The sequence below is a fragment of the Lytechinus pictus genome, chromosome 6, assembly GCF_037042905.1.
Source record: "Lytechinus pictus isolate F3 Inbred chromosome 6, Lp3.0, whole genome shotgun sequence".
NCBI lineage: Eukaryota > Metazoa > Echinodermata > Echinoidea > Temnopleuroida > Toxopneustidae > Lytechinus > Lytechinus pictus.
Window position 1 is genome coordinate 19,427,598 of NC_087250.1, and position 24,978 is coordinate 19,452,575.

General features: G+C 37.6%; 1 protein-coding gene and 1 non-coding gene across 3 annotated transcripts; both read right to left on the reverse strand.

The window, feature by feature from the left end:
* Window positions 1–2,715: 2,715 nt before the first annotated feature.
* LOC135154551 (uncharacterized) lies at window positions 2,716–15,841 on the reverse strand. 2 transcript variants are annotated; one of them, XM_064101137.1, is made up of 7 exons: window positions 14,684–15,841; window positions 12,247–12,419; window positions 11,707–11,784; window positions 8,403–8,571; window positions 7,885–7,952; window positions 7,041–7,136; window positions 2,716–5,754 (listed from the first exon to the last, which is right to left on the reverse strand). In XM_064101137.1, the coding sequence occupies exons 1-7, from the start codon at window positions 14,883–14,885 to the stop codon at window positions 5,608–5,610; spliced, it is 933 nt and encodes a 310-aa protein (XP_063957207.1). In that variant the 5' UTR covers window positions 14,886–15,841; the 3' UTR covers window positions 2,716–5,607. The 2 variants fall into 2 exon arrangements, with proteins under 2 accessions (XP_063957207.1, XP_063957208.1); XM_064101138.1 differs by having other exon boundaries at window positions 14,736–14,826.
* Window positions 3,683–3,753, reverse strand: TRNAA-AGC (transfer RNA alanine (anticodon AGC)). Its single transcript has one exon. It is a non-coding gene; the product is annotated as a tRNA-Ala (tRNA).
* Window positions 15,842–24,978: the final 9,137 nt, after the last annotated feature.

Here is a 24,978-nt window from a genome sequence, read left to right on the forward strand (position 1 = left end):
GTAGTAATTCCAATTACTACACTACCTAAAGAATTACGTCGTGTAGTAAATAATTACTACACGACGTAATTCCGAATTACTGCTCAACGATTTAATGTCATGACGTTAAATCAACCAATGGGATCGTTCGTTATAAACCTATAAAGCAATGCCAGCGCGGGGGAACTTGAATGCCGGCCGATCGCGCTGGAGTTATCGACCAATAGCGCCCGACCAATAAGGATTTTGAAGATAGTGAACTATAAATCAATAGATTTTGTGAACCGTGTCTCCAAAAGCACGAATTGAAATTGAAAGTAAGTTAAAAGATATCGGTATCAAGAGTAAACGATTATCTATTAAAGTTGAAACGAAAAAACTTATAAACATCGATTAGCATTGGTAATGATTAATAATTATGTATTGGAAGATGTCTGACATTGTGTTTTATTGCAACACTTAAGGGGAAGAAAATGATGTTTAATTTATGAGTTTGTCAAGGTATGCATCAATTTGTAAAGACATCCAACTTCTATTTGTTATATGTATTCTATTTTTTGTATGAATTGAAGTTGTAAAAAAAAACTACTGAATACAACAAAAAAATAATAATGATAAGAATAAAAAAACTCATACTGATTGGTGGTTGCGGGAGCCGGATGAGGGGCGCGTATGGATGACAACAAAACAAAGACGGTGATTTTTTGGGTCTTAAAAAAAAAAAATTATGCCCACAATTCAAAACCAGGATAAAAACACACAGACAATGACCCATAGGAGTAGTTAATGGTGTATGTGTTTGGGAGGGAAGGGGCGACGGACACAACTTTTGTTCTCTTCAGTGAGGATTTCTATTATTTTTTTTTGCTTTTTTTTTGTTGGGGAGGCTAGTTGTTTTTTGCAGGCGTAACCGTTAGTCCAAAATAATTATGGGCCACGGGGGGGGGGGGGTGGCAAATATGGCGTAAAAGACATCAGTCACTCAAATTTAAAAAATATATTTCATTTCGAAAAACGGCACATTTCATTTTACGCTCTTGTGCATGCAACAAAATTGAGTGACTGATGTTTCTGTATAGTTTCATTTTTTTGCTCTCTTGCATTTTTAACAGATTTTGTCTTTTACGCCATGTTTGCCACCCCCCCCCCCCCCCCCCGTGGCCCATAATTATTTGGAATAACGGTTACGCCTGCAAAAAACAACTAGCCTCTCCAACAACAAAAAAGCAAAAAAAATTAATAGAAATCCTCACTGAAGAGAACAAAAGTTGTGTCCGTCACCCCTTCCCTCCCAAACACATACACCATTAACGGGTGTCTGGAAAACGAAGACCGAAGACCGGGGACTCATATCACACTCGTATGAAAGCGTTTGTAGTTCACGCCCGAAGTGTGTAACAAAGCAGTGCAAAGTGTGTACAAAACACGTGCGCGGGTTAGAATGGACTTTGGACCTTGCCCCGACACATGTTCTCCCATTGACAATGCACGGGTCCCCGGTCTTCGATCTTCGTTTTCCAAACCTGTTGTTGGGTGTCTGGAAAACGAAGACCGAAGACCGGGGATCGCATTCGTTTAGCTAAGATACCACTTATAAATGTCATTATGAAGGCCTCTATTATTCAGCTAAAATTCAAGAATATTCTGATCTAGAATACATTAATGTCATTAATTGGCTGATAATGAAGTCATGTTAATTGCTTGTGTCAATAATTAGTATAAGTAGACCAGTTGAAGCGGGATAGGTCTCCCAGTTTACACCACTATTCCACTGAGACAAGTAACAAACTCCAGTAATCAATCAGACCAGTTTCAAATTTCCAGTTAAAGGTTAACTCTAGACCAGTAATTTCAGACCAGTTTAATTCTCCCTTGTAAAAAAGTACTGCGGTAGTACTGCGGTACAAGTACCGCAGTACTACCGCAGTACAAGTACTGCGGTAGTACTCGTGGTAAATTGGTCGGTACTACTGCGGTAGTACCGCGGTAGTACCGCAGTACCTGTACTGCGGTAGTACCGCGGTACCTATACTGCGGTAGTACTGCAGTAGTACCGCAGTACAGGTACTGCAGTAGTACCGCAGTACAGGTACTGCGGTAGTACCGCAGTACCTGTACTGCGGTAGTACCGCGGTACCTATACTGCGGTAGTACCGCAGTAGTACTGCAGTAGTACCGCGGTACCTATACTGCGGTAGTACCGCAGTACAGGTACTGCGGTAGTACCGCGGTACCTGTACTGCGGTAGTACCGCGGTACCTGTACTGCGGTAGTACCGCGGTACCTATACTGCGGTAGTACCGCAGTACCTGTACTGCGGTAGTACCGCAGTACAGGGTACCTGTACTGCGGTACCTATACTGCGGTAGTACCGCAGTAGTACTGCCGTAGTACCGCAGTAGTACTGCCGTAGTACCGCAGTACCTGTACTGCGGTAGTACCGCGGTACCTATACTGCGGTAGTACCGCAGTACAGGTACTGCGGTAGTACCGCGGTACCTGTACTGCGGTAGTACCGCGGTACCTGTACTGCGGTAGTACCGCGGTACCTATACTGCGGTACTACCGCAGTAGTACCGCTGTACCTGTAAACCTGTACTGCGATAGTACTGCGATAGTACCGTGGTACCTGTACCATGGTACTACCCTGGTGCTACTGCGGTACTTGCACACCTTTATGAAAACGATCACAATTTCATTTAGCTTAATCACAGTAATAAGAAAATTACAAAAGTATTAATATTATAAAAAGTTTATTTTGAGATATGTATATATATATATATATATATATATGTTTTAACATCTGTAATCATGTACTTTCTTACTAACATGACTAAGTTTTGGCACACACAATGGCTAAATGGTTGGTTGAGGTAACGGGATTCCTGAAGTTTTAGCACACACAATGGCTGAATGGTTGGTTGAAGTAAAGGCAAGTTAAAGTTATATGCTTAATATTTTACATGATAAAAACTGTAGTGAAAATCATCTGTACTCGAGTTGCAACAAAAACAAAGATATCTAACATCTCTACTTTAGTACTTTTATAACAACTATGACTAACGAGTTTTAGGTTCACGCACAATGTTTGTGGTGAAGGCAAGTTGAGATTACGCTTCATATAAAAAGTCTATACAATTTCCAAGAACTGTTGAGTTGTAAAACACTGTCCACGTACTTGTATCAAAGTTGCAACAAAAACATAAATCTTCCAATCTTTGACAAGGTAAGTAAATAGAAGTAAAACATGATTATTTAAAACCATTAAAACTAAACACATGCATCATATATGTAGAAATTGCAGCAGATAATCTATCAATAATATCTCAAAACTGTAGTTAAAAACATCTCTACTGAGTTGCAACAAAAACATGTAGATATCTAACATCTCTACTTTAGTACTTTTTTATAACTACTATGACTAACGAGTTTTAGGTTCGAGCACAATGTTTATGGTAAAGGCAAGTTGAGATTACGCTTCATATAAAGTCTATAAAATTTTCAAGAACTGTTGAGTTGTAAAACACGTACTTGTATCCAAGTTGGAACAAAAACATACATCAATCAAGTTCCTTCCAATCTTTGACAAGTAACACGAATAATACAGTCAATTCAATCTTTATTTCCAAATAAAGATTGAATTGAGCGGAGAATTAAACTGACCATAAATATATATTATAGGTAATAAAGAGCAAAGAAAATGGGGTTCCATCGGGATTCGAACCCGAGACCTCCGGATTGCTAGCCCGGTGCTCTACCGACTGAGCTATGGACGGCCCTAGTCGATAATTCGTCCCATAAACCCCTTAACTTTCAATGCTCGTATGGTCAGAAGCTATAGAAACCTGACATAAACCCAAAGGATAGAATCAACTTTATAGGCCTATGCGAGGGATCACGGCGAAGTGATGCAGCTTTTTGAATATATAATTAACACGAATAATACAGTCAATTCAATCTTTATTTCCAAATAAAGATTGAATTGAGTGGAGAATTAAACTGAACATAAATATATATTATAGGTAATGAAGAGCAAAGAAAATCTTTGACAAGGTAAGTAAATAGAAGTAAAATATGATTATTTAAAATAATGAATCATAAATAAATAAATGAATCATATATGTAGAAATTGTAGCAGATAATCTATCAATAATATCTCAAAACTGTAGTTAAAAACATCTGTACTGAGTTGCAACAAAAACATGAAGATATCTAACATCTCTACTTTAGTACTTTTTTATAACTACTACAGATAATCTATCAATAATATAACAATATTTGTTACAGCACTTTATCAATGTGACCTTACACAACAAATAAGTAGGGTAAATATATTGTGTACACATATAGAAGACAATGCCTTTAAAATGTTACATGAGCATACTTTGTTATTTGGCACAAGGCAAAGTTTTTAAAGGACGAGAGGAAATTTGCCACTTAAATAAATGGCGTCAAACGCATACACATTATCAAAGTTATTTTTCAGCACACAATGAATATATTTCAGCAATATCTTTGGCAAATAGAGTACGGAACAATCAGGAACATGAAATAATTTGGTATATTCCCGTCATTCAAAATCATAACAAAAGCAATTTTAATTCCATTCGCTTTTGTTTAAAGACCAGATTAACAATACCAAATGTCTCAAATTTTAATGCATGTTTGAGGCAATTTAGGTTCCCCATATAAATTTTGATGTCTTCCAAGAGACGTAGTTTCTTGTTAGTCTGATTTGATTCCATTCTTCAAGGTGAATTTGGGCTTTTATCCGTAGATCATATATAAATGCCATTTTTTGCACAAAAAAATCTCAAATTGTTTCCTTATCAGATCAAAATTTACTCAACAAGAAAGTTCTTGACACTTATTTGTTTAGAAGGGTGCCAACAAAGAACACTGATTGATGCGTGCGCACTGTCATTTGATATCCACATGCCAAAACATAAAATTTAATATATTAGTACCAGCTGGACGGAAAACACAATACATGCCTAGAATTGATGTGATGGCCCATGAAGAGCTTTTTATCAAAATAGCTTTAGAAACAGGTGAAATGTTAAAGATCATCAAGCGTTGGGATGCTACGCTACAGATCGCCATTTTGAACTAGGCTAGTTTGTGCGCAAGATGGCACTGTGTGTATGATAAACGATGCAGGAGCACCTTTAATATATCAGATAAGGATAATTCTGGCCCCTATTAAAACATTATTATTATTTTTTTTAATGTTGGTCTGTAGCAAGCATTATAGCAATGCCTGTGGTCTAAAACATATTCCAATCAACCAAAAAAATACACAGGAGCGACGGGCGATTCAGAAGTGCCAGAAACGTACCAAACATGGCATACTCGGATAGGTCGCATCATGATGATCATACTAAATTATATTTGGAACAGAATATGCATGTGCTTGTTATTAAAGTCCTCTGATGCTGGCAGTGTTCGGCAGGCCCATGTTACTGACCTCGTCACTGAATGGTGCGAAGAATGTGGCAGGTCGCGCAAATTTGCCTCCTCTGGACAGTGAACAGGGGATAATTAGTAAGTAACAAGACTTAGCTCATTATTAATTAATTAGTCATCTTGACAAAGTGCTTCATTCGGTCTCATCTTGTGGTTCTTGGTTTAATTCTTTGGCTTGGTTTTCTTTGGCTTGGTTCTCTTTCGGTTGAGATCTACGTTTGGCCAACTTAATTTCGTTGCCAACTTTGTTCCGCATAACGATGCGGATTTCCGATGATGACACTCCTGGGAACTTTGACTTGACATGACCTGCAAAGGAACACGTAAAAAACAAAAAAAAAAAGATTATAGTCAAGGTAGGTAAATGAGAATCATAGCACGACTTGGGTGCCAATGGCCACTTGAAATTTTATTTGGCCACTAGAAATAAGAAAGAAGCTCTGTATTAGCCACAAACTTGTTAGGTTCTACAACACACAAGTCTATGATCAAATATATTTAATGTGTTATGTTCACCTGTAAATAAAAAGCTAAGCACTAGCCCTGCATAGATTGGGCAGTGATATCTTTTTATAATAAGTAGGCTGATACGGGCTATTCCAGAGTCAAAGACATTACAAATATGAACTAGATGGATCTTCGATTGCGAACTATAAAAAATCCTGCTTCCGCTATCGCACAATTTAAAGGATGTAACTTGTACTTTGAATACAAAGCTATGAACAAGTTTATACACTACAAGTTTACAAACATTTGGCTCATCAAATGTTCAGCTATTTCATAAAATGTGTACCATCAGGATCCATTACATAATTTGCCCAAATATGTAATGTCCATGATGGCACACATTTTCCACTATAAACGAACAATGAATGAAGAAAATATTATCAAATCAAAATTGCTGGTAGCTTTGTAATCTGAGTAAAAATTACATAATGGACGGGTACATCTGTCAGAAGTGATCATGATATTGGGAAACCCTGTTATAACGAGCTCGCTTATAATGAAGTACAGGTAACCCTGTTTTAACAAGGTGGTCGGGACCATCAAATTTACCTCGTTATATTAAGCGGTACTTCGTTATAAACGGCAGATTTAATAATACATATAAAACACAGATTTACGATCGGGACCAAAGGATTCCCCTCGTTATAAGCGAGTTCGTTATAACGGGGTTTCCCTGTACCGCTTATAACGAGGAGAATCCTTTGGTCCCAATTGTAAATGTGTTTCTATATGTGTTATTGAATCTGCCGTTTATAACGAGATACCGCTTATGACAAGGTAAAATCGATGGTCCCAAACACCTCGTTATAAGGGGCCGAGATTTCTTGTGGGGGGGGGGGTGCGGGCTATAGACTAACCTGGCCTGGTGAGGACTAAATACTGTTAACAATATTGACAGTACACACTTAATGCAACAAATAAATGTTTCTGAAATATTTTGCCGATTTGCAAGCTCGAACCATCATATAATTAGAAATTGTTATCTTGTATACGAGCAGTAATCAATGTTAATCATGGTTATGTACAAATTTTCTTTTTGAATCTGGGCCACTTAGTCGAACTAAAATATTTATACATGAAGTAATTACCTGTGGTCGTGCTGATGATGGCGAGGATTGGGTGGAGGACTGGGTGGAGGAACGAGCGGGCGAGGATGATGGACAGTGCATCTCTTCATGATCAGCCTGCCAATGAAAACGAAAATCCATATTTCATACCATCAAATATTTACCAAGATTTTACTGCAAAGTAGGTCAAGCAATCAAAGGAAACAAAAGCAAACAGAAAATAGCAAATAGCATAAGAGATTTGCATGCATGTTTCCTCCTCTAAAAAATGACTTCTAAATAGTTACTAATTCCCACTGATTCAGTTTTCATAGACCTATACAATATAACGATCCATCCAGAGTAATTCATCATAAACACAAATGCACGCTGGCCTGGAATCGCTTTGCCTAAAGGAGTGATCACACAGTCATGACTATACCCACAAATGCTGTACACATTTGCCTGCGGTATTAACCTGTACGATCGTAGTTCGCCATGTATCGACCATACCTACATATGCTCAATGCATACTGTATGCATATTTGCGAATGCCACAAGAATGCAGTGAGACAGCAGTAAATATGCGATACTCTTCCATCAAGAAAGAAGAACCAGTACGAGGGTTACACACTTGGTACAATTGCAGTAAGAATGTCATAGGTATTGTCCACCATTCTTACTGCAATCATACTGAGTTCGCAAGACATCGTACTGGTTCTTCTCCATTCTTGATGGAAGTGTTATCGGATTCTTACTGCTTTCTCATGGCATTGGCAAATATGTGAACAGTAGACATAGAGCACTAGTTCGTACCACATGCATACAGCAAATTCGTGGGTATAGTCATGTCCAGTGTGACCACCCCTTAAGATTCACAACATACCTTGAGTCTCGACATCTCCTCCATATCCACTATGAACCCTTTAAAGGTTTCGATGAATTTAGGCACTCCTTGAACAAAAACAAAATAACATAGATATTTATTCATACCACTAAAAATTGAACTATTTAAAACTATGAAGGTATTATATGAAGAAAAATTTGCCAAACCGAAGCTGAATACTCTAGAATGGAGAAGAGAGCTGGAGATTTAATACAAACATAAGATCATGACACAGATAAAAAAAAGTAGAAAACTTCTTTGAGAGATTGGGATACCTCAGAAAAAGAAGCCACTCCATGAATTTCACAAAGTTCAGAAGGCTTATACAGAGTTGTTAACATATGGAACAAGTCCCCTCATTCCAACTTTTTTTTTTACCAACTATTCAACATGAATTATTTAAATGGGCTCAAAAGGGCACCATAAACTAAAGGTTTGTTTAACGAATATGTGAGGTATATGACTATGAGGTATTGTCCAAGCATTTGAATACTAAATAATGGGAGGAAATACTGTACCTTGCAAAAACAACAGCTGTTGCTGTATCTTTTCCCTAACTGCCTTCTCCTTAGTCAGCTTCACCTGCAGATCCTCAGTCTCTCTCCTTGATTTCTCCAACTGCTTTTTCAGGTCAATTATCTCACCACTTGTTCCACTTCCCGTTGCCGTACGTCCATTTGATTTTTTCTGTCAGAATGATAACAAATCGGACACTAGTTAAAAAGTATGGTTTATGAATGTGAACCAGCGCAATTACCTCGTCATAACAGGATTTAGTTAATTTTGACCAATAACAAGGTTTCACTGTGAATTAGGATTTGTAAGATTTTACATGGCAATTAGCATACTTATCTAACTAAATATATTGACTTTGTACATTTATAATGTTTAATTACTTAGCTAAATATGTTCAATGAAAATTTTAAAGGATTCATTCAAATGTGTTAAAATTGTAGCAATCAATAGGAGGGCAAGTCCAAGATAAGGTCCCCTGAGAAGACAAAATTTCATCTTTGCTCAACATTGAAATGTTTGGTGTCATTTTGAAGCATGATAGTTGAAATTTAAAATTCTGTGAAGGAATAAATTGTATCATGCAAATTTATGCAAATTTCAGTGACTTAATTTGCATAAATTAGAAATGCTGTGTTACGTATGGGACAAATATAAAAAAATCATTATTATTTAAAGAGGAAGATCAGTAGTGGGCGAGAGGGCGTTGGAACCATTTAACTATTTTGGGAGCTGGAATGAAAATAACTAAAAATACTGAAGTAAGATCATTAATTTTAAACAAATGTCACGTTTATTTGATCAAAATCGGTTCAGAAATGGCTGAAATATCAAAGAAAACATATTTACTTTTGTACGTGGCCCACGTACAAAAGTCGATAACGGCCGTGTGTATTGATATTTGAATTTTACGAACGAATTTTCGCTCTTCGATGGATACAAGATCAACCTTTTTTCATTCATAAAATCACACAGAAGTAAAATTAGGTGTCCAAAATTCCACGATAGTTCTTTAATGATGTTTTCTTTATATAAATACCCATTAACCTGATTTCAAATACATTTCGAGTTCCTAAACCACTACTGATCTACACCTTTAAAGGAACACAATTGAAATTTTATTAATATGTGGACCTAAGAGGTTCATCATCTATTTTAATTTGGTATGAAAATTTATGCACGACGCAATTAATTATGCAAATTAGGTCGCGTCCTATCAGCGATTGTCCCATACGTAACAAATTGAGGACATTTTTTTAGTTTATTTCTGAATTTGTAAAAGTTATTGCAGTGCTATTCTGGGAAGTTCTAATTTATTGTGTTAAGAAGTTAGATACTGGTTAGAAAGAAAAGAAATAACAATTAGACCCATTTTTAATTAGCAAATGAAATAATGTTACGTATGTGACAATGTGTTACGTATGGGACATCCCCATATATATTGCATGCGAATGTACATGCAGCAGGCATCAATAGTTTCTCAGTACATGAATGGTCAATGAGCCTGCAGCATGCATCCCAATCTTGCAGCCACTGTCTTGAGACAATACTAGACTGCTGCATTCTAAATGGGGAGAGGTAGGTAAAATAAATCAGCATGAAATGTGTAAAATATATTAATTTAGGTAGAGCATAATCCATACAGAAGTCATCACTTCATTTGAGAACAATCTGAATATGAAGGAGCACATTTGTTCTTCAAGAAATGCAACAACATTAAGCCATCCAGAAGAACCTGATTCAGATTGAAAGAATGCTATAATTTGATTAAAAAATACCCTCTTATTTATTAATTTGTAAGAAAGGTGAAAATATATGACATTCAGACAGTTGCCATTACTGTCAGCCTCGGAATCATGAGGAAGAAAACAAGTCTTGCAAAACAAAGTTCAGCTTTGCTAATGAACCAGAGACAGATTTTTTTTTTTTACCTCCACCAGTTACTACCAATCAAGAAATTCACATCTTTACAGAGGAAAGTGTAGCTACTGAGTAAGATAAATACAGTGAAGAGGGATAACAAAAAAAAAAAAGAACAAATTTTACAAAAATTATGTGATGATGCAGAAGATGCCCATAAAAAATAGCCTTTCAGAAAAGTTTTGTTAGAAACTGTGACAACATCAAGAATTTTAACTGTGTATTATTTCATATTGTGGCCCCCCTGTTCAAGATTAAATCTACAGGTAGTAAAGATGTATTTGATAAAAGCAAGGGTGTGTATGCTTTCATTTTAGAAATCATGCAACTGTTTCATGGCATTTCATATTTAGGGAAAATACACTAATATAGACCAAGAACGGTGCACGGTGGTTCATTATATTCGCACAGAATGATCATACTTGTTTGTAGATCTATAGCTGGTATTACTCAAGTGGTTCTTCTTGAACAATAGAAAAGGCATTTTCACACAGTTTAATTATACAACTTAAAAGCCCAGTGAATGTATAAAAATTGCCCCCACCCCCAAATAAAAAAAAAAAAAAAAATATCATCAAAACTTCTATAATAATTAGCACTAGTAAATACATGTTCAAATCAGTTAGTGGTTGATTAGCAGCATGCCCGTATGAAACAAAATAGATAAAAATGAAAAATATAATCAAATATGATTATGGTTGTAAATTTTATTGGAATTTCATTTTCCTGACAATTTGCAAACAAATCTGATTAATTACAGCTTATTTCACTTTGGTAACCAGACCAAAAATCCAATATACGCTTTCCACACACTAAACGAATAGGGGAAAAAATGTCCCATACGTAACACGTCATATCTGTCTTTAATCAGAGCCTGTACTTAGAGCTTTCTGCCTTTTTACATGAAATTTATCCTTGGTAAACTTGAGTGCTGTGACTTTTATCACAGTGAGTTTCAAGGTTTTAAATGAAATACTTTCTGAGCAATTTCAACTTGAAAAAGAAATTAAAAAAATCTCTTTTCTTCTGGTCCCATACGTAACAGCACACATTTTCTCTTCTAAAATCTCATTGTCAAGGTCATTTCTCACAATTTTTTACATGAATACACTTCTCCTGGATATCAATCACCATGGTTAAATTCAATGCAATCAAAGTTCCTTTACACCATTTTTCTGGAAATAAAAGCCTCTGAAATGTCCCATACGTAACACGCGCGTTATCTTGGACTTGCCCAGGACTGAGCATTTAGTTAATTGTCATATAACAGTGATTTTAGGACACTTTGCATATGTGAACAAACTTATAGCTTACTATGCATCAACAGGTACCTTAGATTAATCACGCTTGCAAGTTGCAATTCCAAGGTGTTTAAATAGCTGCACATACCGTTTCATTGGCACCAAACATTTGCTTCCTGAGATCCCTGGCCATCTCATTGCACTGTGAAATTTTTGATTTTGATTTCTGAAAAAGGAAAAGATAGAAGTAAAAACAATTTTATGATTTTTTTTAAATAGTACTGTTTAGCATCTTGGGAATTGTCTAGGCACACAAGTTACACAACCATTGGCGATTGCAGTTACTTCATGAAGAAAAATTTAGCAATATGTAGACGCTTAGAACCATCTGTATTAAGCACCCAAGAAATTTAAAAAAAGAGCAAAAACATGTTATTCTGTTTCTACAAATTGAAAACAAATATCCCTCCTTATACATTTTAACCAGAACATTTGTTTATAAATATGATTGAGCTGCATAATATTGAAACAAAGCCAACAATGTTATTTCTGTAAACTGTAAAGGATTTATTGACTATGTTTGTTGATGAGTTTGTAAATGATAACTGGATAGAAAGATTTTGTTAATCTGTCAGTCATCAAAAATTACTTCCAGTGTTGGGATATCATATGACACATGTACACACACCTTTGTTTCTTTTGGTTGAGGCTCCTCATCATCCGTCTCCAACTCCGAAGATGAATACATGTATGTGCGTGTTGGTTTCTTCTTTCTCTTCCCTCTCCCAGTTTCCTTATCAGTCTCCATTGATTGCCCGTCACACATCTTGTTCCTTTTTCTGATGAGATTATCCTTGGATCCTTTAAACAATTTTGAAACAAATTAAAAAATTAACTATACAATTTCAAACAAACTCACTTGGAGCTTTCCCACTCCTCATTTGGTTTGGTTTATGGAAATAATTAATACAAAAATCACTTTTCAAATGTCTCCATAATCATGATAATTGCTTTAACATATCAGGGAGACCCCGAAAATTTTTTTTAACAGGCTAGGGCACTTCTAAAAAATAATCATGCACATAATCATGTTTATGTCAGATTGTCAATTTCTAGTACCTACCTCATCATTCATGCAGCTCGTCAGCGCCACACATACAGACATAACTCTGGGGCGATCCGAATCCACTCAAAAGTGAACAAAAAACTAAAAAAGTTCACATTTGTGCAGTTGGCCACGGGAGGGAAGTCTCGGAAGCCATTAAATGACTGAATTTGTGCCGAATGGAGGGGGAAATCCGATTCTTTTATGGAGGCACAGCAAAGCTAGCATATTGCGTCATATTTTGGTGGTAATTAAGTATTGCATGATTTTATTATTTTAAAGCTGAATTCAGCTGCACAAATGTGAACTTTTTTTGTTCACTTTTGAGTGGATTCGGATCGCCACGCGCAGCGTGGCAATCCTCGGAGTTAACAGACATGTAACTCCGGGGATCGCTAGCGCGACAGCGCTAGTGATCCGGAGCCAAAAATGTCTAATGGGAGTAATGCGCAGCGAAAAACTGCTTTAAAATAATTTAAAAAAAAAAAAAAAAAAAAATCTGCTAGCGATGCCCGGAGTTAAATAACAGACATGTTGATAATGCATGTGAGGCTTGGTCTTGGAAATTTACTAGTACTACGTGATCATGTGGTCAGTGCCACTGTTTACATCGCACTCACTGCAATATACCAACATCATGGCAATGTACGAACATCAGAACATAAATCACAGACAATGTTTATAATATAGAAGAGTAGCTAGTAGAACATTCAAATACAAAGTCAAATTCAGTTAACAAAAATAACGGTAAAGCCTAAAGGTCTACAATTGCACACCCCCCTGGCATTTCAAAAGTGTATGGCCGATTGAGATGAAATTTGCACAAATTGATGCTCTAATAATGATTAATACATTACGATATCGGCATCGACATCCAATGCGATCGCAATGGAGAGTAGTTGTTGCCTCCGATCGTACAACCAATTGTGATCAATCCCAAACAATAATAACGCTGATCATAACATGTGATAAACTTTTTTCCATTATGAATATAAATTATAAGGGAAAAAATAACAGAAAAAAATGTAAAAAGTCTTGTTAATGTTATCACACTCACAGCGTTATAATTGTTTGTGATCCATCACAATTGGTTGTACGATCGGAGGCAACAACTACTCTCCATCGGCATCGCAATCGCAGCCATTGCCATGTTGACACCGATAAGGCGATATCGTGAGTTCCCGCCTTCGAATTTCTTTGAAATTTTTGTCACATATCAATCATTATTAGTTAGACTTAGAGCATCAATTTGTGCAAATTTCAATCGGCCAAATATTTGTTGAAATGCCAGGGGGGTGTGCAATTGTAGACCTTTTTTTACCAAAATAACAATTTGAATCAATATAGATCTAATTAATAGTACATTGACTGTAGGTAGTGGTACAAGTCAATGGACCATGTCAATTGACTGTTAACCCATCAGTGCCTAAGGCTAAGCCCCGCATATTTGTGGGATGGTAGTGATATTTTAACGAATAATGGCCAACAAAATTTACGACAAATACGAGTTGCCAATTTGTAGAGGAAAACAATGATCAATTTGGCCTTTAGCCTTTAGGCTTTAAATAGCTCTCGTCCTTGATGGGTTAATGAGTCACAAGTAGATCTAGTACTAACATACACAAGGTGTTTTACACATATGACAAGAATATATAGGATTAGGAATGGTGGCAGTGAGTGAGCATGTCAACAATAATGTTACATTCCCATGGCCATGCACACGTTTGTCTTCGGCTTCGCAGACGCAGTTTCTTTTTGGAAGGTTTAGGCTAGATCTATTTGAAAGTCGATTTGAACTTGAAGAAAAATATGTAGGCCTACGTTAAATTCTTTAGACTTAAATATTGTATGACATCAGATGTGTTCATTATGAGATTGTGCAGCCGATCATATAATTTTCAATTTGATTTTATGCAGAGAATATGTATTTTTGACATTATTCGTTGACATGTACGTCATTGTTAGTAATGCATGCATGATGCATGGGACTGAGTTGCATGGGTACACCGTACGGACTTACTATTTACAGCCAACACTGTTGCTCGATACTTCTCCGTTTTGCTGCCACTGACCCACATAACTTCAACAGCTTGATCGACATAGCTTTCAGGATCCACATCCTTGTCCGTGTCTAATATCCAAGAAAATGGTCCAATTTCGACGCTGTCATCGCTTTCAAATTCAAAAAGACAGAAGAACTCGTCTGAAGCTGGTGGCGGCATAGTGAAGCTGAGATCTTGAATGAAAAATAGACGATCGCGCGCGCCTTTCTACGATCCAATAAAAAAGGTGCACGCGCGTCACGTGATTTTTCGAGATACGCGCATGCGTCCTTCAGGTGATCACGATTGTCAAACAATCGCGTACATATTACATCGCATGATTTTACTGTTCAATGTCCATATTGCATGTAAAGATTAATTAGCCTATATAAATTTGTGTACAAATCCTGTGGGAATTGTTTTTTTTTTCAAAGAATAGTCAAAACCCTCATTATTTTTCTTTTTCATCACTGCAATCATTTGATTTGGGGCTAAAAGTTGTTGAATAATGTTCAATATTTTTTCCATAAAAAGAAAAACAAAAAAAATATAATATCAAACAAATACATAAGAAATTAAAAACCAAGAAATACATGAGGAATTTGTTGGCTATCACAATTTGTAATGTTAAAAACCAGTTTATTTAGTAAAAATGGATGTTGATACAGATAATAAGCATATTCTGAGCCATATTTAGTGATTAGGAGTACCACGGTAGTACCACGGTAGTACCACGATAGTACCACGGTTCTACAAGTACTTCAATTGTACCGCGGTACTATTGCAAGAGTACCACGGTAGTACCACGATAGTACCACGGTTCTACAAGTACTTCAATTGTACTGCGGTACTACTGCATAAGTACCACGGAAGTACCACGGTAGTACCACGATAGTACCACGGTTCTACAAGTACTTCAATTGTACTGCGGTACTACTGCATAAGTACCACGGTAGTACCACGATAGTACCACGGTTCTACAAGTACTTCAATTGTACTGCGGTACTACTGCATAAGTACCACGGTAGTACCGCGGTAGTACCGCGGTATACTACAAGTACTTCAATTGTACCGCAGTAGTACTGTGGTAGTACCGCAGTAGTACCGCGGTAATCGCAGTACTTTTTTACAAGGGCTTAACTGGTCCAGTAAAGTGAACTCGACCAGTTAGACCAGTATGCCGTTTTTCCATTTTCCAGAATTACATTCTGTGAACTGGTTTTTCCTTCTTAATTGGCTGACATTAATTTGCAATTTTACTATACCATTGACATAACGCATGTCCCCGGTCTTCGGTCTTCGTTTTCCAAACCTGTTGTTGGGTGTCTGGAAAACGAAGACAGAAGACCGGGGATCGCGTCAATTCGTCTAGCTAAGATAGGCCTATAATATTCAGCACCAGTTCAAGAATATTCTGATCTTGGATACGTCATCAGCTATGATTGGCTGCGGATAAGTTATGGTTATTTGTGTGAATATATATGCAGCTAGGGCATGATAATAAGGATAACGTACATATTTCACCCACGGAATTCAGCCATTGCAATTCTGAAAACTGTCATGAAACTGAAAACTTGCATACAATACACCTCATACTGCGCAATCACGTACTTGTAAGCAGACTCAACTCAACTGGCGTTTGCAGTGCAACTATATTTTACTACCATTGACATTACGCATGTCCCCGGTCTTCGGTCTTCGTTTTCCAAACCTGTTGTTGGGTGTCTGGAAAACGAAGACCGAAGACCGGGGATCGCATTCGTTTAGCTAAGATACCACTTATAAATGTCATTATGAAGGCCTCTATTATTCAGCTCAAATTCAAGAATATTCTGATCTAGAATACATTAATGTCATTAATTGGCTGATAATGAAGTCATGTTAATTGCTTGTGTCAATAATTAGTATAAGTAGACCAGTTGAAGCGGGATAGGTCTCCCAGTTTACACCACTATTCCACTGAGACAAGTAACAAACTCCAGTAATCAATCAGACCAGTTTCAAATTTCCAGTTAAAGGTTAACTCTAGACCAGTAATTTCAGACCAGTTTAATTCTTAACTGGTCCAGTAAAATGAACTCGACCAGTTAGACCAGTATGCCGTTTTTCCATTTTCCAGAATTACATTCTGTGAACTGGTTTTTCCTTCTTAATTGGCTGACATTAATTTGCAATTTTACTATACCATTGACATAACGCATGTCCCCGGTCTTCGGTCTTCGTTTTCCAAACCTGTTGTTGGGTGTCTGGAAAACGAAGACAGAAGACCGGGGATCGCGTCAATTCGTCTAGCTAAGATAGGCCTATAATATTCAGCACCAGTTCAAGAATATTCTGATCTTGGATACGTCATCAGCTATGATTGGCTGCGGATAAGTTATGGTTATTTGTGTGAATATATATCAGCTAGGGCATGATATTAAGGATAACGTACATATTTCACCCACGGAATTCAGCCATTGCAATTCTGAAAACTGTCATGAAACTGAAAACTTGCATACAATACACCTCATACTGTGCAATCACGTACTTGTAAGCAGACTCAACTCAACTGGCGTTTGCAGTGCAACTATATTTTACTACCATTGACATTACGCATGTCCCCGGTCTTCGGTCTTCGTTTTCCAAACCTGTTGTTGGGTGTCTGGAAAACGAAGACAGAAGACCGGGGATTGCGTATTCGTCTAGCTAAGATAGGCCTATAATATTCAGCCCCAGTTTAAGAATATTCTGATCTTGGATACGTCATCAGCTATGATTGGCTTTGGATAAGTTATGGTTATTTGTGTGAATATCGTTATCAGCTAGGGCATGATATTAAGGATAACGTACATATTTCACCCACGGAATTCAGCCATTGCAATTCTGAAAACTGTCATGAAACTGAAAACTTGCATACAATACACCTCATACTGCGCAATCACGTACTTGTAAGCAGACTCAACTCAACTGGCGTTTGCAGTGCAACTATATTTTACTACCATTGACATTACGCATGTCCCCGGTCTTCGGTCTTCGTTTTCCAAACCTGTTGTTGGGTGTCTGGAAAACGAAGACCGAAGACCGGGGATCGCATTCGTTTAGCTAAGATACCACTTATAAATGTCATTATGAAGGCCTCTATTATTCAGCTCAAATTCAAGAATATTCTGATCTAGAATACATTAATGTCATTAATTGGCTGATAATGAAGTCATGTTAATTGCTTGTGTCAATAATTAGTATAAGTAGACCAGTTGAAGCGGGATAGGTCTCCCAGTTTACACCACTATTCCACTGAGACAAGTAACAAACTCCAGTAATCAATCAGACCAGTTTCAAATTTCCAGTTAAAGGTTAACTCTAGACCAGTAATTTCAGACCAGTTTAATTCTTAACTGGTCCAGTAAAGTGAACTCGACCAGTTAGACCAGTATGCCGTTTTTCCATTTTCCAGAATTACATTCTGTGAACTGGTTTTTCCTTCTTAATTGGCTGACATTAATTTGCAATTTTACTATACCATTGACATAACGCATGTCCCCGGTCTTCGGTCTTCGTTTTCCAAACCTGTTGTTGGGTGTCTGGAAAACGAAGACAGAAGACCGGGGATCGCGTCAATTCGTCTAGCTAAGATAGGCCTATAATATTCAGCACCAGTTCAAGAATATTCTGATCTTGGATACGTCATCAGCTATGATTGGCTGCGGATAAGTTATGGTTATTTGTGTGAATATATATCAGCTAGGGCATGATATTAAGGATAACGTACATATTTCACCCACGGAATTCAGCCATTGCAATTCTGAAAACTGTCATGAAACTGAAAACTTGCATACAATACACCTCATACTGCGCAATCACGTACTTGTAAGCAGACTCAACTCAACTGGCGTTTGCAGTGCAACTATATTTTACTACCATTGACATTACGCATGTCCCCGGTCTTCGGTCTTCGTTTTCCAAACCTGTTGTTGGGTGTCTGGAAAACGAAGACAGAAGACCGGGGATTGCGTATTCGTCTAGCTAAGATAGGCCTATAATATTCAGCTCCAGTTTAAGAATATTCTGATCTTGGATACGTCATCAGCTATGATTGGCTTTGGATAAGTTATGGTTATTTGTGTGAATATCGTTATCAGCTAGGGCATGATATTAAGGATAACGTACATATTTCACCCACGGAATTCAGCCATTGCAATTCTGAAAACTGTCATGAAACTGAAAACTTGCATACAATACACCTCATACTGCGCAATCACGTACACTTTTTTGTAAGCAGACTCAACTCAACTGGCGTTTGCAGTGCAACTATATTTTACTACCATTGACATTACGCATGTCCCCGGTCTTCGGTCTTCGTTTTCCAAACCTGTTGTTGGGTGTCTGGAAAACGAAGACAGAAGACCGGGGATTGCGTATTCGTCTAGCTAAGATAGGCCTATAATATTCAGCACCAGTTCAAGAATATTCTGATCTTGGATACGTCATCAGTTATTGATTGGCTTTGGATAAGTTATGGTTATTTGTGTGAATATCGTTATCAGCTAGGGCATGATATTAAGGATAACGTACATATTTCACCCACGGAATTCAGCCATTGCAATTCCGAAAACTGTCATAAAACTGAAAACTTGCATACAATACACCTCATACTGCGCAATCACGTACATGCAGACTCAACTCAACTGGCGTTTGCAACTATTTTACTTCCATTGACATTACGCATGTCCCCGGTCTTCGGTCTTCGTTTTCCAAACCTGTTGTTGGGTGTCTGGAAAACGAAGACAGAAGACCGGGGATTGCGTATTCGTCTAGCTAAGATAGGCCTATAATATTCAGCTCCAGTTTAAGAATATTCTGATCTTGGATACGTCATCATATGATTGGCTGCGGATAAGTTATGGTTATTTGTGTGAATATCGTTATCAGCTAGGGCATGATATTAAGGATAACGTACATATTTCACCCACGGAATTCAGCCATTGCAATTCTGAAAACTGTCATGAAACTGAAAACTTGCATACAATACACCCCATACTGCCCAATCACGTACAAGCAGACTCAACTCAACTGGCGTTTGCAACTATTTTACTACCATTGACATTACGCATGTCCCCGGTCTTCGGTCTTCGTTTTCCAAACCTGTTGTTGGGTGTCTGGAAAACGAAGACAGGAGACCGGGGATTTCATTTGTCAAGCTTATTTCCACATATAGCGTGCTATGGACACGTTTCCGTGCAATTGTACTTCGTTTTCTTCATGCTGGCTGATAAACAGACCTTAAAACAACCGATATACGTGGATACAATATTCCATGAAATTGTCATATCGTTTTTAAAGAAAACAAATTTTCAAACTGAAAAAATGCATGCAATTAATAGATGCTTACATAGAATCAGGGGCGTAGCAGCGTTCGGTGGCCAGGGGAGGGGGGGGGGGACGAGAGCCAGAAAATTCCCGGTCATTATCATCAGTGGCGTAATTAAGAAAAACGGGAAAAAGATAAAAGGGAGGGAGAAAGAAAGAAAGGGAAATGGGGAAGGAAATGTGAAAAGGAAAGGAGGAAAAGGAAAGGGAAAATTGAAAAGAAAACGAAGAAAAAAACTTTTTTTGGAATGGAAAAGAAAGGAAAGCGGGAAAATATACGAAAGAAGAACATTTGAGAAAGAACACATCATTCCGAAATAGGCCTATGTAATGCAATAGCACGGTGGGAAATAATTTAAAAGATAACAAAATGGTATGAAGAGCGGGAAACGAAGGTAGAACGTAATTAATCAAAAGCTAAATTGGAAAAAAATACAAGGGAAAAAGGGACAAGAAAAAAATAATAACACGACCGGGCTGCCGATGATTGAAAAGAGCGGGAAGAAAGATGGTCTGCATACAACATTGTGTTATAAGCTTGCTAGATTTTATGCAAATAAGCTACCGGGCCTTTGTCCCAGACCCCACGCAGTATGGGCTCTTCAGCATTTATAACCTTCAAATGGCTATATACCTACCCCCGTTCAACAATGTTCAATCAATGGCATACAGGCGGGGGGGGGGGGGTGTTCCACACCCAAGAGGGAAAAAAAGAAATTATAGGAGACAAAGTATAATGAAATGAATGGACAATGAAATGTGTTATTTGCTGAATATAATGGAAAATATATCACATAATTAGAATTTAATTTCAATAGGCAATTTTTTTCCAGCTCGCTTTGCACGCTAGCGAATTTTTACAATTTTTTCCCACGTTGGTATGCTTTGCCCTATAAATATTTGGTTCATTACGCAACTGGGTTGAATAAATGTGTTGTGTAAAAGCTATAGTCTATGTAGAATGCGATTTGATTAAAATAGCGGCAATCTGCGAGGTTTAAATGGCTTTGATATCAAGGTGTTTTCAGGGGGCTCCGCCCCGGACCCCAACCGCACATCACTGCGTATGGAAGTGTTGGGCCATTGGCCCAAAAAGTTGTACAAACAAAAACACAAAAAAAGCAGAGGAAAAGTGTAGGATATGATTTTATTTACTGAATATAATGTCAAAAAATAGCTCAAAGTTAGATTCTCATGAAAAGGTGATTTTTTTTCTCGCTCGCTTCGCTCGGGACTTATATAAAACAGCTTTCTTTAGCACATGTGGTATACTCCACCCCTGTTTTTTTTTTTTTTTTTTTTTTTTTTTTTTTACTCTTCACGTTACAGCCGCAAAGAATCCTGTTCACAGTGCGCGTACAGACGACAAAAAAGGAATCCAAAGAGAGAAGAGTGAAATATCATTCTCTGGACATCATGTCAAAATCTATCACAAAATTGGATTTTTGTATTAAAAAGGTCAAAATTTTTGCTCGCTCGCATTTTTTAAAAGATAAATTCTGTCCGATGCACAATATCTGGCCTTCTCAAAATAGTGTCGGCTCATTACGCCTGTTTATACCATATAATGTGACCAGGAAATATTTGGCTCTTGCCCGCCCCCCCCCCCCCGCCCCTGGCCACCGACCCCTGTTACGCCGCTGCATATCATGGTGTGAAGAGCGGTCTGTCCCCTGGATAGGAACATCGGCAGTGGTTGGGCGATATCTTGAAGTTCACTAATTTGTGTCCCCTTATGATTGCGGCTAGTTGCGTACGTGAAATCAAAATAGGCTATTATATACACGTCATACCCACACACCAGCCGAGTCTTTCTTACCGTTCTTTATTTTCAACCTCGGTATCCCGGTTGTGTTCCAGTGGCGTAGCTAGGATTTTTTTCCTGGGGGGCACTGGGGGTCCTTGCTTTGAGTCAGGGGGGCACCATTTTTATCCGGTGTGTACTTGTCACAAGGGCCCGAAATTATCTTCACTTATATTTTTCCCGATCAGTCACTTCTTCGTTATATTCTTATAAAACAGCACAAACATGAAATAATCTAATAAGCATTATAAAAAGTGCGAGCGCGAAGCGCGAGCGATTTTTTTTTATTTGTTACTTTCATGTAATATTCTGGGCAATGTTATGTGTGATCCCGATCAGGATTCGAATGTAACTAGATGGTTACTGCGAACGCCAAGCGCGAGCAGAAATTTTTATTAACTGTTCTAGCATTATCGAAAAGGGACCTGTTAAGTGCACTTATATAGGTACCCACGAAGATGGTATATATTTTTATAATGCAATTTTTTTGACATTCCGACCTAAAAGAATGGTAATTCTAAGCACTTTTTGTATCAATAAATGGGATAGGTATGTAACGAAACAATGGATGCGAGCGCGAAGCACGAGAGGAAAAAATTTGAGATTTTAGACCTAAAAGCGGGACACTATTCATATTTTGTAAATCATAAATAGGATATAGTTAATTGGGTATCATTAATTATGCTATCGTAAAGCGCGAGCAGACAATTATTTATATTCTGATGTGAAACTGGATAATTCAAGTAGATTTTAAATAAAGAACATGCATGCTATCGCGCATGTTTTAGATTTAGACCTATAATCTGGGCATTCTGAATATATTTCTTTAATGGAACATTATGGAATACATGTAGACAATAGGAACTTGGCAAATCAATCAATGTGACCACGCAGCGTGAGCTTTAAAAAAAAATGGTGATATGTAGACAATAAAACGGACATTTTACAGAGCACTTAAATTTGTAAATGAAAAAAATATTGAAAGCTCGATGTCCGAGCTAATTATGTTTTGTATAATGACTTCAAAACTTGCTCCATATCAGCCTATTGAGCAAGATATGAATCTCATCGAACAGTCAATTCTGGCGCGAAGCGCAAGCAAAGATTTTTTATAGTAACATGAAAGAATTGTTTCTTTTTTGGCAAGTCTTCCCCTCACATTATTTCATTCATTCGTCTCCCTCCTCTTATTTTCCTCTTCTTTTTTCTTCTGTCTTTCTTCTTCTTTTTATTTTCTTCTTTCTCCCTTTTTTTTTTGCTCTACCAATTTTTTTCCAGGCGGGACACCTGATGGGGGCACACCAAATCCCAGGGGGGGGGGCTCCCAGCCCCCCCCCCCCCCCCCGTAGCTACGCCACTAGCTGTTGTGTTCTTAATTTCTTTCTTTCCCCCTCTTGTTTTTTCTGTTTTCTATTCCGATTTCATGTTAGCATTTTCGCATCCCGTTTATTTTGGCCTCTCTTCCTTCCCTTTCCCGCCTAAAATTTCCGTTCCACTTTGCCATCTCTTTATTCCTAACCCCTTTCTCACTTGTTTATTAGTAGGCCCTATTTCAGGATGATTAGATTTGTTTGATCATTCCAATTATTGGCCCTTTTCCTTTCTCCTTTCTTCCTTCTCTTTCTCATTGTTTGTCTCACCCGCAAGAGGTGAAAGCGAGACTAAGAGATCCAAATGTCGTCCGCCCGTCGATTCCCAAAGAGGGTAAGCCGATTCTGCGGTGCAAGATAGACCAAAAGCCAATTCTGCATCGGCTTTTGGTTCTGAACCAAAAGCCGATGCACGTGTAAACAGGGTAATTTTCTTCCAAACGCGTACTGAATTGTTGCTCTCGAAATGTACGCGTGGGAACGTCTCGGGTTTAACCGCAAAGTAGTATACAAGCGACGCACTTGTGTTTCATGTGCGCCGACCGTATAGAAAACATCGCATACCGGCAACAGCATTCTACAAAGGCACGCTTGCCACCTGTCTTAGGTCGATGACATTGCTTTCTATTACAATTAGGTTTATTTTATACGGAGCCTTTAAAGGGATGGTCCGGGCTGAAAGCATGTATAGCTTAATGAATAGAGTAAAATTCACTGAGCAAAATACCGAAAATTTCATCAAAATCGGATAACAAAGTTATTGAATTTTAAAATTTAGCAATATTTTGTGAATACAGTCGTCATGAATATTCATTAGGTTGGCTGATGATGTCACATCTCCACTTGTTCTTTTGTATTTTATTATATGAAATTAGGTTTATTCAAATGTTTTCATCCAAGAACAAAAAAGTAGAAAAATTGGATTGGCAACTGATTTAGTGCATTAAATATTTATTGCTGCAACTTATTTCATTATAAGGGAGACATATTATTAGCACAAATATGAAATAATGTAAAAATTATGATTATATATAATTAACATAGGGAAACTGAGAGTGGAGATGTGACATCATCAGCTCACCTAATGAATATTCACGACGATCTGTTTTAACAATATATTGCTAAACTTTAAACTTCAATAACTGTTTACTTGTTATCCGATTGATGAAATTTTCGGCACATTGCTCAGTGACCCTGATAGCAGAAACTGGTAAAAATGACGTCATAATTACGTCAGTTTAACGACGAGTGTCACGTCATTTTGACGTCGTAACATGACGTCTTATTGACGGGATCTTGCACCCGCGAATAACGTCATTATGACGTCGTATATTGACGTCATTATGACGTCTCCAAGAGTGACTACGACGTCTTAATGACGTCTTAGCAACGTTTTTACAACGTTTTCCTGACCAGTATCAAGGGTCAGATTGACGTCGTGTATTGACGTGATTATGACGTCTTCGAGAGTCAACAACGACGTCTTAATGACATCCGTGTAACGTGTTCCTGACCGGTTTTAGACGTCATATTGATGTAATTATAACGTCTTTAAAAGTCATCTACGACGTCTCAATGACAACTTTGCGACGTATTCCTGACCAGTTTTAGACGTCATATTGATGTAATTATGACGTGTTTATAAGTCAACTACGACGTCTGAATGACGACTTTGCAACATATTGCTGACTAGTAATAGACGTCATATTGACGTCACATATTGAAATGAATATGACGTCTTTTGGAGTCA

Coding starts and splice junctions, on each gene's coding strand:
- LOC135154551 (XM_064101137.1), bottom strand. CDS start 14,885: ATGCCGCCACCAGCTTCAGACGAGTTCTTCTGTCTTTTTGAATTTGAA. Junction 7,953..8,402: donor ACAGCTGTTGTTTTTGCAAG/GTACAGTATTTC, acceptor TTTTTGTTCAAG/GAGTGCCTAAATTCATCGAA. Junction 5,755..7,040: donor CATCATCAGCACGACCACAG/GTAATTACTTCA, acceptor GTTCCTTTGCAG/GTCATGTCAAGTCAAAGTTC.